This window comes from Pygocentrus nattereri, chromosome 18 (genome assembly GCF_015220715.1).
Source record: "Pygocentrus nattereri isolate fPygNat1 chromosome 18, fPygNat1.pri, whole genome shotgun sequence".
In the NCBI taxonomy this organism is placed as follows: Eukaryota; Metazoa; Chordata; class Actinopteri; order Characiformes; family Serrasalmidae; genus Pygocentrus; species Pygocentrus nattereri.
The window spans coordinates 5,379,876-5,399,979 of NC_051228.1; the positions used below are offsets into that span (position 1 = coordinate 5,379,876).

At 40.8% G+C, this 20,104-nt stretch overlaps 1 protein-coding gene across 3 annotated transcripts in view; it reads right to left on the minus strand.

Annotated features, from left to right (window-relative positions):
- Window positions 1–20,104, minus strand: part of kirrel3a (kirre like nephrin family adhesion molecule 3a) — a 311,368-nt gene that overhangs the window by 44,355 nt on the left and 246,909 nt on the right. For all 3 annotated transcript variants that reach the window (XM_037546986.1, XM_037546985.1, XM_037546984.1), the window contains one exon: window positions 19,487–19,637. In XM_037546986.1, the coding sequence (XP_037402883.1) occupies window positions 19,487–19,637 (151 nt within the window). The remainder of the gene's footprint in view (window positions 1–19,486; window positions 19,638–20,104) is intronic.

Here is a 20,104-nt window from a genome sequence, read left to right on the forward strand (position 1 = left end):
TCGCCTGACCCCTCTGTCTCAGCAAGAATCAGAACACCCTGCCCCTAGACGTTGACACACACAACGGAGGGGTCAGGGCGAGAGGCGAAATGGGATTGGGCCCAGTTACATTTACGGCATTTGGCAGATGCTCTTATCCAGAGCGACTTCCAATTTGATCATTTCTTACACAGGTAGGCGAGGGTAGTGTTAAGAGCCTTGCCCAAGGACTCTTGTTGGTATAGTGTAGGGTGCCTGCCCAGGCAGGGGATTGAACTCCAGTCTCCAGCGTAGAAAGCAGAGGTGTTACCCACTACACTAACCAACCCCAGCTGACATGTAGTAACTGCAGAAGCCTGAATTTTTATCATGATTGCCAGGCCTGTAACCAGGATCAAAAGTTTATTGAGGTGCATTTTGCAGAAACGTGGCCTACATCTCTGTCAACTTGCTCTTCTTACTGCACTTCCCAAGACAACAATACATCCTTTACAACTTATATCACTCCCATTTTGAAAGAGCTGCACTGGCTGCCTGCATCGGTCAGGATAGATTTTAAAGCTCTGCTAATAGTTTTTAAGGCTTTAAATGGCCTTAAAGCACTGCTTACATCACCGAGTGTCTGTTTATGTTCCAGTATGTGATCTTCGATCTGCAGATAGAGGCCTTCTGCAAACACCTTCCATTAATACAGAAAATGTGGAGAGACTCTTTCAGCTATTCTGCTTCTAAACTGTGAAGCTCAATTCACCTTTTATTAGACAGCCAAGTTCAGTGTTCACTTTTCAGAAACATTTATTTTTTTAACTTAGTGGTTAATTAATCTTGGCATTGATCTTTTTAATTTGATCTATCTTTTTATGCTTTTTAATTAGCACTCATAATTTCGCGTGATGTCTGTAAAGCACGTTGAGCTGCCATCAGCATGAAAAGTATTATATAAACACACACACACACACACACACACACACACACACACACACACACACACACACTTCTAAGCCGCTTCTCCTTCTGGGTCACGGGGGATGCTGGAGCCTATCCCAGCTGTCATTGGGCAAAAGGCAGGATACACCCTGGACAGGTTGCCAGTGCATCGCAGGGCAGCTATATAAACAGATTATTAGTATTATTATTATTATTATTATTACTACTACTATTATTCTCGCACATTCTTTTTTATTCTTAATCCCTTCATTCTTGCTATTACATGCACTGATCTGCCTCCACTGATCATGTTTGAGTTTTTTAATTATGTAAGTATTTATGTAAATGTTTATTTTTTTGCTGAAAACACATGTTGAAGTCTATATTAAACCAGGTGACAGTTTCACATTCATTTTATTTCACTTACTTCTCTCTCTCTCTCTCTCTCTCTCTCTCTCTCTCTCTCCTCATTAATTACAGAAAAAGCCAACATCAAACATACCATATAAAAGTCTGTCTGTGCCAAAGCACAGCTAATGGGAAGGACAGGCTACTCACACATTTAATGAGATATAATACAGCCTAATATGCATTGATATCTGTATTATGTTACATGATCCTGTGCCATCATTATGGTAGTTAACAGTAAACTGTCTCATGCTTATTGTAGTGTGAGCAGGTAACACAATGTCTAATCATTAATTAGAGTTGTAGGATAAACTGAGCAGCTACTGGAGCTGGACTAAAACATGCTGATTTAGCTAGCAGTGATACGAGTGGTCCACATTAAAAATGAGTTATGAAGTTTGCATTGTGGATAGTTGAATGGATAGATGGATGGACAGATGGTTGGTTGATTGGATGAATGAATGGATGAATGGATGGATGGATGGATGGTAATTTGGTTGAATGGATGGATGGATGGATGTTTGGTTGCTTGAAGAAATGGATGGATGAATGGTTGTTTGGTTGGTTGGTTGATTGGATGGATGAATGGAAGGATGGACGGATGGTTGGATGAATGGATGGGTGGATGGAAGGATGGATGGATGGTTGGATGAATGGATGGAAGGATGGATGGATGGTTGGATGAATGGATGGGTGGATGGATGGATGGATGGATGGATGGTTGTTTAGTTGGTTGGTTGGTTGGATGTATGTATGTATGGATGGATAGATGGATGTATAGATGTTGTTTGGTTGGTTGGTTGGATAAATGGATGGATGGATGGATGGATGGATGAATGGATGGGTGGATGGATAGATGGATGTATAGATGTTGTTTGGTTGGTTGGTTGGATAAATGGATGGATAGATGTTGTATGGTTGGTTAGTTGATTGGATGGATGGATGGATGGATGGATGGGTGGGTGGATGGATGGGTGGTTGTTTGGTTGGATAGATGGATGGATGGATGCATTGATTGTTGTTTGGTTGATTGGTTGGTTGGTTGATCAATTGGATGGATTGATGGATGGATGATTGCTTGGTTGGATGGATGGATGGATGGATGGATGGATGAATGGATGGATGGCTGGATGGATGAATGGTTGTTTGGTTGGTCAGTTGATTGATTGGATGGATGGATGGATGTTTGGTTGGTCAGTTGATTGATTGGATGGATGGATGGATGGATGGATGGAAGGATGGATGGATGGATGGATGGAAGGATGGATGGATGGATGGTTCATTGGTTGGTTGGTTGGATCTAAAAGTGAAATTGCAGTTTTGCAAGACATAATTTCACATAACCTTACATACATTATGCAGAAATAAAAATAGAAATGAAATTAGAAAAATAAATTATGCAGAAAAAAACAGACATAAAAAAGAGCGTAGGAATAAAAGTATATCTATTTGCATATTTACATAACATTAGACAGCTTTGTGGCATTTATGTGAGATCAGGTATTGCACTTAGTGGTTTGCGGTAGTTATAACACACTATAAACAGAATTAGGAAACAAGCATAATCTGTTAATCATCCTAATAAACTCTAACATTTTTAAATCATAGCTATACTGTATGTTAGCCTATAGTCAGTGTGTTGCATATCTGAGCCTCTCAAGACATCAGGGTTGCTCGGGGTAGCGTAGCTCATACTTAAATAAACAGTCCATGATCCAACCACAGCTGTTCTGAGGTCAGCTGAGAACCAGCAACACTTCTGAAGCCAGTCACTGCTCAGTGTAATCTCGTTGCTGTTTCCACATTGAATCACATTAAACCTTTACACAATCCCAGAGGACCTCAGTAGTCTGGCACTAGTAATGAACAATTTGGGCACTGAAAGTGGTTTAAGGCGATTGTGGCTATTAATGGTAGCTAAGCAGTGATGAGAGGGCTGGGGAAGTAAGGCAGAGCTTGGCAGATTGTGATTTTGATTGGCCATAATACAGACACAGCATGTGTAGAAGATAAATCTAATGTCAGTATCTTAAAAATGCACCTTCAGAAATATCTTTTCCCCGTTTGATTGTGTAGGTCATTAAGGGCTGCACCCCTGAGTGGCTACTGCATTATCAGAATTTCATCTTTAATATTTAATAAATGACTGGCTAATGAGTTGCATTACTTTTCCAGTAATTATACAAAAGTACAGATGATTACTGTATTTTAACTGAAGCTTATTATTGTAAGTGTACAGCAGACTGCAGCTACATCACAGTACTCGTGTGGTGTAGAAGACTGTGAGTCACCATATAAAACAATTTTACTGATTTTTTTTTTACTATTAATATGATTCAGTAAAGATAATTCAGTATAGATAACGGCCTAGTATCAACATTATTTGAACCTGGACTTAAGAGTCATGTAACTGAAAAAATGAAAAACCAGCTTGTTATTTAAATAGTATGAGTAAAAAAATCCACAGTAAAAGATATTGTCCTAATTATCATAAAGAGTCATGCATAATTAAGCTATGACATTTCCAGTCAAGTTCAGCAGCAGCACTTCCACGCATCCCTGATATTAACTGATGTTGGAACCCCACCGTAAGTTTTGGGGATTTGGAGCCCCCTCTGGTGTAAATGTGTAATTACATGCAACATGAGGAAGAACCTTCTGTAAAGCGGGTTGTGCTTCGGATCCCTTTCCCAAGCGGGTGAACCTGGTGGTTGCGATTGCGTTAAAAGAGAATTCAAAGAGGTTGAAACTTGGTGAAGGACGCGCTTCAAAGGATGTGAGTAAATGATCTCCTGTTGTCATTCTATCATTTGAGACCTGAAGAGAACATCTTTGAGAGGCCATGCGTGTGAAGTTAATGTATAAACACCTAAATTAAGCTTTCTAAGACTTACACTGCACTTACGGGCCTAGTTTTTAAATCACTTTTTTACCTTATTTCTTTATTTATTTTCACTTTTTTCGGCTTAAAAAGTAAAATATTTACAAGATACCCTCTTTATAAGATGAGGGTCTACTCAATGTATAAGCAGTAACATAATAATTAAGTAAAAGTAAGTATTAAGTAAATGTACTGTGCAGTGGTAGAGCTCATATGGGGTGTTATTAATAAAAAATGCATTTTATATCAGCAGTAAGGTGTAAATTGCTGCTAAAATCAAGTGGAATTTAAAAATCAAGTGGAAATTTAAAAATCAAGTGGAAATTTGAGGAACTGTTATTGTTATCTAATGTGGATGTGATGGATGTGATGGTTATATAGTTACATTGTTAATACATACCAATTAACACAAATGCTAATTACAGTACTTGTGGTTTATTAATGGCTAAAGTTCAGTTCAGCAAATAAATGTTAGTTAAAGGAACTTTCTAAGGGACGTGTTACTCATCAAGAGCTTCTAAAGCGTTTACTACAATTTTCATAATTGCTGTTGGACAAAAACGTCAATCTAGGCGACCTGTGAGCGTGTGAACTTTATTTGGCTGTAACAGTTCAAGTCTGAAAGCTGACTTGTGGGCCAAATTCACTTATTCCCAAACTCCCATTAAGTGTACTGAGCTGTGGAAATAACACTGGCAGGGCAGTCGCAGTGGCTCTCAACTTATTAAAGTTATAAAAGTTACTGCTGACCCAAAGCGCAAATTCTAGCTGGCTAACTGGTGCAGAATCATCCTAGATTAGATATCTGAATTTATTTTATAATATCAAACTTGTGCGTTGGACGTCATTTTGTCTTTCAGCTCACTTACTTTTGGTGAGAATGTAATATCCTGTCATCGCCAGACCAAAATCTCATAACTCATCATCATTTGAAGATGCCGGCTGCCTTTCACATTGAGTGAACGCTTCACGATGAACGCACTGATAAAGATGCTCCAACGTTCTTCGGGAAAAAAAAAATCTTGTTACATCAACTCATATTAAAGTTAAGAATGTTCCTTCCTTCTCCTGAAAGGACATACCTTCGGAAACACAAGGTTGTTTGGAGACTTGTACACAGCAAGGCTGCCCAAGGTTGTTCCGTGGGGATGTTGATTTGGCCTTCCAGAAAGTTATCCTAACCCCAACTCCTCACCCAATGGGACTACATACATATTATATACTACATATATCTTTTTGAAAAGCTTAGATTGATTTTTCAAAGTATTTCCTAAGTAATATATCGCTGTTGTTGGAACAAAACCTCATATGTCCATTTTTGTCGTTTCTCGTTTTTTGGAATAATTTGAAAGTGCCTGTTGATGTTTACATTGTGTGTAAATTTCATGAGGAATGGATCAAAAGAAACAGCCCAAAATGACTTGGAAATTATTCTGGTTCCATTGACTTCCATTAAAAGTGAAGTAGGTTTTTTCCTTCTCCTGTAAAGTGACCGTTTTGGAGATACAACGTTTTGTTCCAACGGCAGTGATGTACTAATTATATAACCTAATATAGTGTAAAGTCACACAGTCACAAATGCATTTTTCAAAAAACCCAATTCGAAACCTTCATAGCTCTTTATTTGCGTGTCGTTCTGTCATTTTGGTCCTTGGCCCACCACAAACATTAACATGAACACAAACCTTAAACCTTTTCTCCAGGTGAAAAGTACAGATTTGCACCTTTTCATAACTGAATGTTTTAAAACAGAGCAATAAAATAAAAGCCTGGAGGCGAGACAGGGTGTGTGGAAAATACATATTATTGCCTTGACTAAAGGTACTGAGATGTACCCTTGAGGGCCCTACCCCAATGACAAGAGGGGCACCGCAGTGACAGATTCATAGCTTTATTTCTGGGAATGTACAATTATTTCTTACCACAGACGCCTTGAAACTGTAAATGCCAACAACAGGTTTGCAACAAAGTACTAATGTTATTCATTTGTTGCGCCTGAATCTTTTTTCTCTTATTTATACGGTGACACTATTTAGAATATATCTTTGTTTATGTTTATGATTACATGCCTCTCTGTTTAAGTGTTTATTTGGAGTAGATATGTAAACGTAAAGCATATTAAACACTAAAACTATCAGGTAAATTCATTGTATCACTTCGTCAGTGCAGTAAGAGGTGTAATATGTATATAACGTTAGCTTTTTGATTAAAGTGTGCAGTCATTGTCTTGGCTAGCTGGGTGTGCCACGAAAGGAAGCGAGGGACTTCATATCTATCAGACTGTGTGGCCTTGTTATAAATCACTTCATAAGCCAATTACGCACAAGTAGACAAGTACGCGAGGAACAGAGAGTGAATTTGTTAATAGAGAGCTGGCTCTTGTGAATGCGGAAGCAGTAGTTATTTTTGCGAGGGGGCTCTGGGGGCTACTGGAGAGAGCTCTCGTCTCAGTCTGGGAGACGGAGCGTGTGCTGCCCAGGGCCCCACCGGACCCCCCGCACCACATCTGCATTCGGCCATTAATTACTCCCAACGAAGCGCATTGTTTTAATGCTCATCTTATTTACAGTGCAATTACTCGGAGAGGCTGGGAGCCACACACTGCGCTCCCGAGTATTGATCCCGGCCGTGACCCCCGTGATGAGGCTGGGGAGCGGCGCGAATGAAAGGCCTCCTCCAAACAATGTGTGGCACAGGTCAATTTAGCTGGAAGCTTCAGCGTAATGGAAGCATCAGCACCTTCAGGTCCTGCTGATCCACTTTCCACAGCTTGGATTATTTGTGTGTTGCTGTCTTTAAACTCCGGAGTTATACTGTTATTTTAGTACATGACTTAAGTGGAGTTGTATAATTAGTTACTCTGTAATCTCCTCCAGGGTTAAGAGTGAGGCTTCAAGTTGATGTATTTATTGAATTATGCACAATAAAGCTCATTACAGGCTTCAGATGTCAGAGTTTAAACTAGAGCTGCCATCAGTTTCACCCAATGTGGGAAAGTCAATGTACACCAATGTTAATGTGCACCACCGTTAGCCTGGCACTGACTTAACACTGCATATCCAATAGAACTCCAGCAGAAATCAGCATCACTGTACTGTAGTGTTACAAAGTGAAGGGTTCTAGTGCTTGACGCTAGAACCAGTGAGGGAACAAATTACAATGACAGCGCTCGACTCTCTCGCCTCTCCTTCTCCAGGCCTTCGCTCCACAGTGACTTTACTCTCAGTGTAATGTCAGGGAGGTTCAGGGGAGGGGCTGATAATTTTGTTTGCTGTGATAAAGTGAAAGAGCTGGTTACAAAAAGCACTTTGTAGCAATATTTCTAGGCTGTACAACCCTCTCCAAGCTGGGACTGGGAGTAACATTATAACATGTTATTAACACTACTTATAATGCATTATATTAACAATAATGCATGTATAACAAATATGGCTATAAAATGTCATTCAGAGTAATTCATTTCTATTAATATTTATAACCATGTTTAGAATGCCTTGTTAATGCATTATAACATGTTATGACTGGTGCTTACAAACGTGGCATTCATAGAAAGTGTTATCGTGATTTTTTAAAATTTGTATAGTAGATTTGTACATTTTCTGAACTTTTCTATGTTGTGGTCTCTGCACACCAAATGTAGCAATATAAAACATGTGAAACACATCAGTGGTGCGTTTGTATGTGTTTGCATTTTAGTCCAGACTAAAGTGAGGCTCATGCTCACATGCATATATCAGTAGCACAGCGTAATCACTTAGTGTTTTAAGTGTTTTGTTGTGGTTTTTATTTTATATCTGTACCGACTCAACTTACTTTCTACTTACTACTTTCCTCCTTAAGCTTTAGGCTGTTAAAATGTCCTAATTATTCTTTTAATACTTGGAACGTTTTCTGCTACTGATATTTAGGGTATTGAATAGCCTACTTGTAGTTTTAATACTGGAAGTTAGCTTCCTGTTTGTCAGCTTCTTGTTTGCAATCCCCCCTTAAAAGACGCAGCAATTACATTCGGATGCCGCTGTTTAAGGTAGAATGGGAAAATCCGAAAAAGAAGCTGGTGAATAAGAAATTGGCTTCGTAGTTTTAAAGCTGGTAGTATTTTTGATAAGGAGAGTTAAGCTATCAAAATGCTCTACCCAGAGTTTTATGTTGGGTGTTTGGGCAGATTTGCTGCATTAGTCCGAACCGTTCTGAAGCCACGTTTGCACACGGGTTTGCTCACATCCTTTCCCTTTCCATCCTTAATTGCTTCAAAGCCAAAATAGTCCACAAAGCACTCCTACTGTTTTCTTTGTCGACTAGGTCTGGTCTCAGAGGCTGTGAACTCACTGCATGTGCCATTTTAGCACCGCTAGTGAGACTGAGTGGGTCAAAAAAAGCACAGCGTATTTGATATGAATAGTATAGACGCCTCATTCAGTATCAATCTGTATCAATATATCGGTATTTTTGACAAGACTGTTTGTAGCTACAAAGTCGGTGAAGGTTTGGCGGTCGCGGGCTGGAGGTTAGGGAACCAGCCTTGTGAGCAGAAGGTTGCCGGTTCGATCCCCTCAGTGGACAGTACGAGTACAGCCTTGAGCAAGGCACTTAACCCCCAATTGCTCCCCATGGATAGGGCTGCCCAGTGCTCTGGGCAAGTGTGCTCCGCCCCCTAGTGTGTGTGTTCAATAGTGCACATGCATGTCGGTGTTTCACTGCACAGATGGGTTAAATGCCAAGGTCTAATGTGTGCAAACACAGTTGGCTGATGGTTTTGAATAAAGATTTCCAGCTGGCTCGTTAAGCAGCTTTTTAACAGTAATGAGAGGAGGGTGGATCCTGTTCTCTGATAGGTATAATCCCCAATTCTGTAAATGTAATGACAATAAACACTATTACTGTATTGCAGGTGTGTAAAATAGAAATTCACCCCAACAACTGTTCAATTTAAATAAACACTACTGATTAAGGGCTAAAACGTGTGTAAATCACTAAAGATCACTGACGTAAACGAAAGAGAGAAAATAGTGAGGAGCAAACGTGAGAGAAAAGGCAGAGAAAACGGCATAAACTGTCCAAAGTTTGAGAACATTTAAAAGAAAAACCCCTAAAGCTCTGCACAACGAGTCTACTGTGAAACCAAAGTAGCCTACCACAAACGCAGAACATCAGTGCTTCAGCATCTCAGCAGAGATCATCCACTGAGCAGACTCAACACAAGGTAACAGGAACGTTTTGAGATGAAGTCTAGTGAAGCCTTATATAATAGCTAGTTAAGAATGGAAATCAATCTGGCAGCTAGTTATGACATGATCCTTAGCTACATTCACATTACAACCCTCAGTTTTCCAATGTTTTGTTAACATCTCTCTGACATGATGGTTCACACTGGTTTAGGTAAGCGACTCAATTCGGTCATTAAGGTGATGAGCCGGCCTGAAATGACCCTCATGTTTAGGTTTGACAGATAATATTAGTGTATAAAACTCAAACCATAGAAATGCTGACTGTTGTGATGGAAACCAAATAGAGACCTGCGCTATTTTCTATTTTGTTTATTCGCTATTGTTCGTTAATAAAGCAAAATGACTTCTTATCCGATTACTCGATTTATCAATGGAATTATTGGTAGAATACTTGATTATTAATATAATCCATAGCTGTAGCCCTAACATGATTTATTAAAAACTCTATGCATTTATACTACCACTATTACTGTTATTCTTAGTAGTAGTAGTTGTGTTTTGTAGTGATAGAAGAATTGCTAATAAAAATGGACTAAGATGTGCTTAAATGAGTACGTTAAGTAGTAAAAATTCCATCCATCCATTTTCTAAGCCGCTTCTCCGTCAGGGTCGCGGGGGGGGTGCTGGAGCCTATCCCAGCAGTCTTCGGGCGGAAGGCAGGATACACCCTGGATGGGCCGCCAGTCCATTTCCGGAGGAAACCCACGCAGACACGGGGAGAACATGCAAACTCCACACAGAGAGGACCCTGGTCACCAGGCCGGGGAATCGAACCCAGGCCCTCCTCGCTGTGAGGTGACAGCGCTACCCACCACACCACCATACCGCCTAGTAAAAATTCATACTTCGGAAAAAAAAAAAAGCATGGTGTAACGTTTGGACAGAGGACCAGACGCATGCGGAAGTTAAGAGAAGATGGTTTAATTACCAATGAACCAGAAAAACCAAAAAGGGGCCAAACACAAAGCGGAGACAGATTCCAGGTTAAAATATCCAAACACGGGTCAATCCAAATCGGCAACAGTACAAAAGGTTCAGACAAGAATCGTAAACGGAATAAATGTGGCAAATGATCAATACACAGGGAAGGCAAACAAGACAGAACAGAAGCGCTCAGTGACTGCATGAGAACAATACGTCTAACTAAAGCCCGGGCTTTACTCTATTCTGAGCCATAGATGAAACTAGGCACAGGTGCAGATAGTCAATAATCAGGGGATTGCGATCTCTGATAGGTCCGTTGGGGAGTGATGTGATGCTCCACATGGAGTTTGAATTCCCATGATCAGTCATGTGACCTCGTGGAGCGTTCTGGGAGATGTTCTGTTCTCCATCAGCGACGGCTGAATGTGTGACACATGGGAACATTCAGCTCCCTTGGAGACGACCACCTGACTAGTGGCTTCTAAGTAATTTAAGTTTGGGACCCCTTTTATGTTGACATTCTGCACGTCCCACCATTTGACGATTTATTTTCATGTGAAGAAAAGAACCAATTTAAACCAAAACACTTCACTGGTCTTTGTGTTAGACTGTGTAATCATGCAGTTACATGATTAACTGCCTAGTTACCAGAGGTGGATGAAGAACACACACCATGTACTTGAGTTAAAGTCGAGACCCCCAAGGTAAAATATTCCTCCAGTAAATGTAGAAGTTCCTCCCTTTAGACCTCCACTTGAGTAAAAGTACTAAAGTATTTTCCTTCAAATGTACTTAAGTATAAAGTAAAAGTACTAAAAGAGTAATTCTGGCTCTGATGTCCTGTTATCATTTTTATAACCAGACTGGCTTCATGAACTCATTTCAGGTGAAAGTCCTCCAGCGTCTCTCTTGGTAAACCAGTCTTTTAATAGAACGTCATTAATTAGTGACGCTGACGTCTATTAAAATGATCAGAAGCACAAAACACTGAAGGTAAACAGTTTCCATCAGGGAGAACCGAGTGGCTCTGAAATCACTTTTTACACACAAGCAAAGTTTCAGTTTCAGATTTATTTACAACTTAGTTCCAAGTTTAAGTTGAATAAAAACTGGCTTTAAACTCAGGATCACAGATGAGCTCCTTTACTATGTTGATCTGTAGGCGTCTGTTCATAAACATAAACCAGCCCAAACTCATTTACTATAAAATGAAATGGTGTTTGTAGAAATTCAGAAAAAAGCCGCGTCAGTCTCGACTGCATATGTGGACATATTTCTATATTGAGCTCTATTTACACAAAGTTAGGTTAGTTCATCATTTATGTTGAACAGACTCTCCCAAAGTTTTACGCTGCTGCGCTGACGTTGAACCGCGTGCTGCACTGGGTCGGTATGACCAACAGGTCAAAACCAGCTCTAAACAAAGTGACCGCTGGGCCCTGATTGGTGCTCTGGCTTTGCGCTTCTTTCGTTTTGACATGTTACGTTTTTATACACACAGAAACCAAAAGGAACGACAGATTTCTCAAAAAAGTCAGATATTAGACTCTGAAATGTAGTGGAGTGAAAGGAAAAAGTTGCCCAGTAATGGAGAAACTTCAGTACAGATACACCAAAAATACTTAAGTACAGAAACCAATTACATTTACTTTGTTACTGTCCACCACTGCTGGTTACATAATGAGTTACACATATATTTGATTTACATTCTGCACTGACAGCTTAACTTTTAACACTTAAATGTTTTTGACCATTTTTTCAATGATGACAACGACCAAAAATGTAACGGATGTTCGAATAAAATTCAAATAAAATATCTTCTGCTTACAAACACAAATGTGGTGTGGACTGAAAGTTTAGAATCTGCAGCTTTCTCAGTGAAAACTGATGTCCAAAGATTAACAGCACTGCCTCTTAAGGCACGTTGGTCTTTTATTCTAATCAGTCGCATTCAAATGAGCTGAACACGTGGCGAAACGCAAAGGAATGATTCAAACAGGGATTTCTGTTTGTTGGGTAAATGACAGTACAGGTTAGGCCTGACTTTCTGCTGACAAACATCTAGATAACAGTATATCTGACTCCACAGAAAAGCTCTCTAATCAGATGTCCTTGATTGGATCTCAGGACACATGATACTGACACTACAGGGACTAGGATGTGAGAGAAAGAGCAGCATCGTGGATTCATTTGTGTTCACAGTTGAACTGCGGCTTGAAAACGCATTTTAATAAAAAACGAAATTTAACAAGGGTTTATGGGAGAAATTAGAACGACTCAGTGAAATTTAACGGCACCAATGACCTTTACAATTAGAAAATGAAATTGGAAAGAGGAAAGCGGTGAACGTGCTTGCCAGTGTTGCTGATTCATTTGTGTATCCATTGATGGATGTAATAGTAATAGAAACTTTAGCTATAACTTCTCTGAAATAATGAAAGGAGATATAGAACAGAATTGTTTCTCAGCGTGGCAGATCATGATTATGTAAGCAGCTCCCTTATCAAGTTCCAGCTACGCTCTTAAAAAAAAAAGGAATATTTAGTGAAGGTTGATATACAATGTCATCTTCAATTTGGACCCAAATTGTAAATGTCACACAAACGTTTAGCGACTGAAGCTGTGTTGTCTGTTTGAAACCCATCGGTGTGGTCTGAGGACGCCCTAACACGCTATAAAAGTACCCTATAAGTGGCTTTTTGTGGTGGACACCTGACCATCACACCTATACTGAGTTTGACATCCCAATCCAAAATGATGGGGATTAATATGAAGTTGCCCCCGTCTTCATGGCCTCTTCTGAGAAGGCTGCCCACAAGACTCAGTGGGTATTCATGCCAGTTCACTCAAAAGAGCATTTGTGAGGTCAAGCACTGATGTTGGATGAGAAGGCCTGGCTCAGATGTTCCGGCTCTTCCCAAAGGTGTTCAGTGGTGAACTGTGCAGCGGTCAGCTCTGTGCAGGCCACTGGAGGACCTTGCCTTATGCACAGGGGCACAGTCATAAACGGGAAAGATCCACAAACTGCTGCCATGAAACTGTAAGCATATAATTGTCTGAAATGTCTTGAGCTGTAGCATTAACACCCCCCTTCATTGGAACAGGGGCTCAAACACTGAAAAACAGCCACAGACTATCCCATTGTCCCCCCTCCACCAAACTTTTATGCTGGTGCTACGCATTTGATAGGTCCTGTCCTCTTGGCATCCACCAAACCAGATAGTGAAGCGTGATTCATCACTCTAGAGAAGTTTCCACTGAGTGCCAGTGAGCTTTACCGTGCTTGGCACTGTGTATAGTGCTCTTAGGCTTGTGTGCAGCTGCTCAGCCATGGAAACCCGTTTCATGAAGCTCCCGATACACAGTTCTTGTGCTGATGCTGCTTCTCGAGACAGTTTGAACTCACCAATTAGAAGCGTTGTTCACATACTTTTGGCCATTTATGTGCCCTGCCCTGAGCATGGTCAACCAGTGCAGCTCAACAGCCACATATACAGAATCTAATCTATGTTAACTAAGTAAAAATGATATTAAAGTAGAAAACCAATTCACCAAACATGTTTAAACGCTCAGTGACAAACAGCGGTAAATGAGCTTCTAGTGTCACTGGGGGCTGTCGCCATGGTAACTCGGTTAACTATTACAGGGCACAGGCCTACAGTGTAATGTACAGTAGCAAATTGTATCACTGCGTAGCATACGTTATTGTACTGTATAGCTGTAGCATGATAGATTGTGGTGGGTTTGTTAGCTGTGGGGCAAAAAGTGGAGTTTTTATTTAATATATATAGCATTTTATAGGAAGAATGCTATAATAAACTGGAAAGAGAAAGCATTGATCAAAGATATATTGAATGAAGACACCAATATATCATATCAAAGCAAATTCTGAAATTTGACTCTCTTTTTTTTCCTCATCGATGGCAGCATTTGTTTAAACCGAGTAGAAGCAGGTATCTGAATATAGCCAGGAAGATTGAGCTCATTGTCTTAAACTAAGTGCCCATGAGGGATCTGGTTCGAGTCATGAGAGATGGGTAGTATATACCCAGAGCGCTGTCAGGGTCAAGATGGATGAGGGCCTACGGGTGCAGGAGGAACTGGCCGGATGAGTAAAATTTCCCAGTGACCAGAAGGCCTCGATAAGTAGGACAGAGCTTTCACGGCCAAGGGCTTATAAATGATTGTGAACCGGTGTTCGCTGTCTGGTCGGAGAAGAAGGCCAGGCTAGTGCGGCCCACAGTTCAAAGGAACAGGCCTATGTGGGACGTCTGTGACTAATCTAACAGAGCAGGATAGGTTTATTTGCTGTTCATTATTTGGAACAGATCAAATACAATACAGAGCGAAGAACATACTGCAAGCATAACTCATAGTGACGCTATACTAAACGAACAGTAATGAGGAAGCGTTTTTTCAGGGAATTCAAACATTCCTCACATTTGCCTAATGAAGCCCATTAGTTGTTTCATGTTTCTTTATTTGATCATGCCTGCAGCATTCATAATTGTTCCTGTTAGACAATTACCTGCAGTGAGGTATGAATATGAAAGCGGCGTGGGCGTGTGGGCCCATAACAGCAGCGTTTCCGTTAAACAACCTCCGCGGGAGCTGGGGCTCCTCTGCGTCTGCATTTGACTCTCTGCGGTGATATCTGCCACCACCCGCGCTGCCTGAAAGACACCCAGTTCAACAGCTGCCTGCCATGAATATTGATGTGCTGGTCTGACAGGAACGTGCCCCCGGAGCCGGCTGGGGTCTCGGGGGGATTCCTGGCCCTGTGGCTCCAGTACCTCGCCACGCTTTGCCATCACTTATTCATCCAACACCTGTTTCTCGCCTGCTAAGCAGACCAGCCTGTGGCTTATAGAGGGGTTCCACTTCAAATCGCTTCCTTATGTTGGGCTTCCCCAACTCTACTGCGTGGATAGTCTCAGATTTCCATTCCTCATCCTTCTCATACCTATAGAACTTCTCTTAGTTCCATCGTAGATACTAAGTTATTGATAATAGTCTGGAAATTGCTGGAGATAACAAAAGCAGGCATATGAATTATTTATCACTCTCACTGAAATAAGCAGAGAAATTCTCTAAACTTTCAATCAAACCACGTGTGTTTGTGAGCGGAAGAGGAGATATTTTATTATGGCTTCGATTTGATGAAAACGTAAGCACAGAAGTCTGAAATGCAAACTTAAAGCTGTTCATACAGAATATAAATCAATACAGATGTAACTCAGAGCTAAGAGCACTTATCGATTTAGAAGTAATTGCTAATTATGGCCATTGCTTCAGAAAATTCTTGGGTTTTTTTCTTTCTATTTTGTACGTGTGAGCATTGTGAGCGCCGATCTGCAATCAAAGAAACTCCAGTCTTGGTTTTGCTTCATTCACACGCAGCAGTGAAACAAAGTCGACAGCTTTAACGCACTGAAATCTTCACATCAAGTCCAATGTCTTTTTTAATTAACACTGAACAGGACAAAGAAGAAGAAGAAATGGGTTCATTGAGTAGTAACTCTAACAGCCCATTCTGCTAAAAAATTGATAGAAGGGCAGAGTTTGAGGCTCTGTTTCAGCTCTGAGCCCATTTTATTATTCAGAAAGATTCGAGGGACATCATGTTGGATGAGTAACGGAGGCTGCCTCTTCAGATGAGTTAACAGAGCTAACCAGCTTCACACTGGATGCTGATGAGGACTACACAAGGTAGGTTCTCCTCACTCGATGATGTGCCAACATGCCATGAAATATATTTGCATTATTTCTGGACCTACTCGCTATCAACTAGAGTAGCTAGTAGTACCTTGTTAGCATTACAGCCGCACCTCAGCTGCCGTCTCATCCACATCCTTAACAAGCCTTTGGCAATGCACTCGTATTTAGTCACTTATGTCTTAGAAAAGTAGACTATACAATGTACTCACAAGTATGAGCAAAGCTGTCAAATTGTTAGGTCTCATATTTTCTCTGGCTTTTTGTGAAGAAATGTAACACATAGCTGAACAGCGATTTCAATATTTAAACATTGGCACCTCATTTACTCGAGATCCCGACCCAAAATAGGTCTATAAGGCCTAATGGCTTGGTGGCCACCCAGACATAGATATTTTTTGAAAACTGTATCCGAATTTTGTTGATTTTCCAGCATGTCTTATTGCCCCAGCCCTAGTTATTCATTACGTAATTAAACATGTAATTATGAAAATTAGATTTTTAAAATTAGACCTTTACAGTAAAACAAAGCTCTGCTGATCGTTCAACACAGTTTAACAATAAATGGTCTTAAACACTGGAGTTAATGTAGAACAGCTGATTTACCCTTTAACCCTGAAGTATGGCGCGCAGACTGCTGATCACCATAGCAACGCAGACAACAATCTTGCCCAGCTAGTACGAAAACGCAGAAAGATTTAAAACAAAGATCAGTGATTTGGAGACAAATGGACTTTGAATTTATAAGCATTCCAGCTGGTTTCCTGATGTGTTTAATCTGCAACGAGAGTCGCTTTTCATTCGCCCACTTCTTGTTCAAAATCTCCCGGTCCACCTTAAATGGTGCAGCAGTTACATTTTGGCAACTCGCCGTTTAAAGCTGGAACGGGAAAATTCAAACAAGAAGCTGGCGGATGAGAATCTGATTTCAGCCTCGCAAAAAACGCGAAACAAATCTACTTTTGCGAAAAGGTTTCCTGCCAGAGATGCGAGAAAAGCGGCTATAGCTGACATAAAGCTTAAAGCAGAGCAAAGGAAGTTTGTGTATATTATATCTTTTAGTCCATACTAGTACATTAGCTAGCACACATTATGACAGCCGAGATGTTATAACGGTACTTCAATTATATGAATATAAAACATTGTGGCTCCCAAGGTGGTTTGATTTTTGTCGATAGGACAAAATCGCTCTTCTTAACATTTGGGTTGCCGACGCCTGTATTGGCATAACAAAAGAAGTATTAAAAGGGTTTAAGAAAAGTCCAGAGTTTAATGAGAGGATAATGAGAGCTGTGCTTGCTCACACCTATCAATCCTCGCAGCACAATGTGGCATTTCGGTGACTCAGTGTGAGGAGAGTGGACACAGTGGTAACTGGACAGCTGATATCAAGATCACACACATGTAGCCAGCCTGGCTAATTCTGTCATGATGAGGCTCATTAATCTGCATGACTGGTTCTGAAAGCCAAGGTAAAATGTGGGTTAACAAAACAGGAGCTGCGGGATGTTTGAGGAATCTTGCTCTTGTTTGGAACGGGGAAAATGGCTCAGAGTGATACTGCTCCTCCATTGTTTTGCATGACAAACCGATTTGGGCCGAGTCCAGCAGCACAAACACAGAGAAAGGCTTATCAGTCCACACTCTCTTTTCAGTCCCTTGCTCTATTGTGGCGAGACACAGTCCTGCTGGACAATAAAATGGAATTTACAGCAAGGAAGAATGGAGCTGTCAAAAGTAATGGCTTCTCAAATAGTATTTTATGCTATATTAGTCATACTAAATATCTTTGAAGGGCCCCGAAGAACCGAAACACGCTTTTGTTCGAAATGCATCAGCTCAGAAATGAACTTTTAATTAAATGCTTGATTTTCTAATAGAGCTGGTCATATTTGCTCTCCTCTTATTTCTTCCCTGATCAACGTTTAGTGACAGCCGAGGTTATACAAATGCAAATGCACACACTTTTGCCTACAACGTGGAACATGTCCGTCAGCCGCTCATCAGCCGAACAGCGAGCTGTCTTCAACAGACATTACACCCACAGAAAGCATTACACCATTTATAGACACACAATCCACAAATCACAGGGAGAAAAAAAAAAGCTGTTGACAACATTTTCCCCCCCAAAAAAACTTGTGTCTTCGTCGAGTGTAACATGTGCTAAGACATCTGAACACATGCATACACAAGCATTATTTGGCCAAGAATATGGGACAGTGCAAGAGAGGTTTTCACCTCTGAATTATTAATATATTAAGGAGGAAAAAAACAGAAACTCTCTTCTGCAGCGCTAAGCTAATGTTCTAGAACAGTGGTTCTCAACCTTTTTCAGCCACAGCTCCCCCAAAAATGCACTCAGGGCTTTGATTTCACCTAAAACATAGAACAGCAACCTTCTTTCCACTTCTACTCAGTCTCTTTATTGCTGCTATGCTCCCGGCCAGGACTTATCACCCACACAGTGTTAGTTGAAATGCATTGCTGCTCATAAAACAACAAACCAAGTATCAACTGTAGATATAACTACAGTTTTAAAATGTAAAGGGAATCTATATACATGCTGAGACTATCGTGCTAAAGGGGTGCACGATGTTCAGTGTTTTGTACTGGAGACAGAAGCTTGAATGTGTGAATTCATTATTAACAGAGTTCATGTAGATATGCTTTTAAATATTTTTAGGAATGCATGCATTTTTACGTCTGTACAGACAGTCGTCAAAGTTCCATCGCAAATATTGCTAAATAAAAGCTGTAAATCACATTTGGTGAATTTCTGCTTGTTAACATAAAAAATCTTTTTTCATTTTTAATTTGTGTAGCACATATATACACATATGTTAGCGACTACCTGGGACACCACAGCAATAGCCAAGCAACCTTAGGATTTCATAACAATATCATTGGTGTAGGAAATATTAGTGTTGCACTGATACCAGCACTTATCGGTATTGGCAACGATACTGGCACTTAAAGGCAGTATCGGCATCGGTGATGGGTATCTGATCTATATGACCGATACCACAAGGCAATCCAACAAGTAAAGGCCATCTATTGGTTTTAAAAATGTAACTGTATAAATATCAGGACTTATATGTGAGTTAGCTTAGATAGAGTTAGTATCTGTATCGGCACCCAGTATCGCCCAATACTAAAGGATCAGGTATCGGTATCAGAAGGGAAAAAGTGGCATCGATGCAGCTCTAGGAAATATTGTAACACCATTCCCAAAAGTGTGTAGACCCACATAGAGGCAGGCAATATGATGAAATGACATGATTATCACAATAAATTATGTTGTATTATGTAATATAATGACATAAGTATATTCCTGCTATAGGTACCCAACCTTGTGCCTGTGTTTTTTGACAAAAATCCCAAAACGATCAAGCTAAAAAAGTAGCATTAGTAGAGTGAAGCTCACGCTGGATGTCGATGGTGACGGTGGCCTCTTTGCCGTTGGGCGCTGCTTTGTTGGAGGCGCGGCAGGTGATGCGCTGACCGCTCTCGATGTTGGATGGTGAGATGTACAGCGTGCTGACCGTACTCTCCCTCTGGCCATCCCGTAACAGGGTCTGTGAGACAGAGAAAGCAATAAGCAAGGCTGAGGAGGAGGTCTACCCGTCGGCCTGGACACCGCAGGCAACCTGACCTTAAGCTGCGAGAGGAGAAAAGAAGTTGTTGGAAATGCTGCGGAGTTGAGGTTAGACTGCCTTTGATCCTCAAATCCCTCACCCTTGCCCGAGCACAGATCACACACCTACTGTATGAAGCATCTTGTCAAATCGGGCAAATGGAATCAATCTCCCTCTGTCAGCCGGCTTCCGGAGCAGCGCTGGACAGCATGCCAACAACAAACTAATGGAGAGAACATCAACACGGTGCTTTTCCCTCTAAAAAACGCCTGCCTTTCAGCACCACAGGCTTGGTCACTCACACACATCCAAGCATGTGGATTGTTTGGACTGTCCCTGGTTTTCAGCAGAACACCAGGCTGAATCCAACCCGAGTGAGGAATCGAATTGGTTTCATTTTCACCATT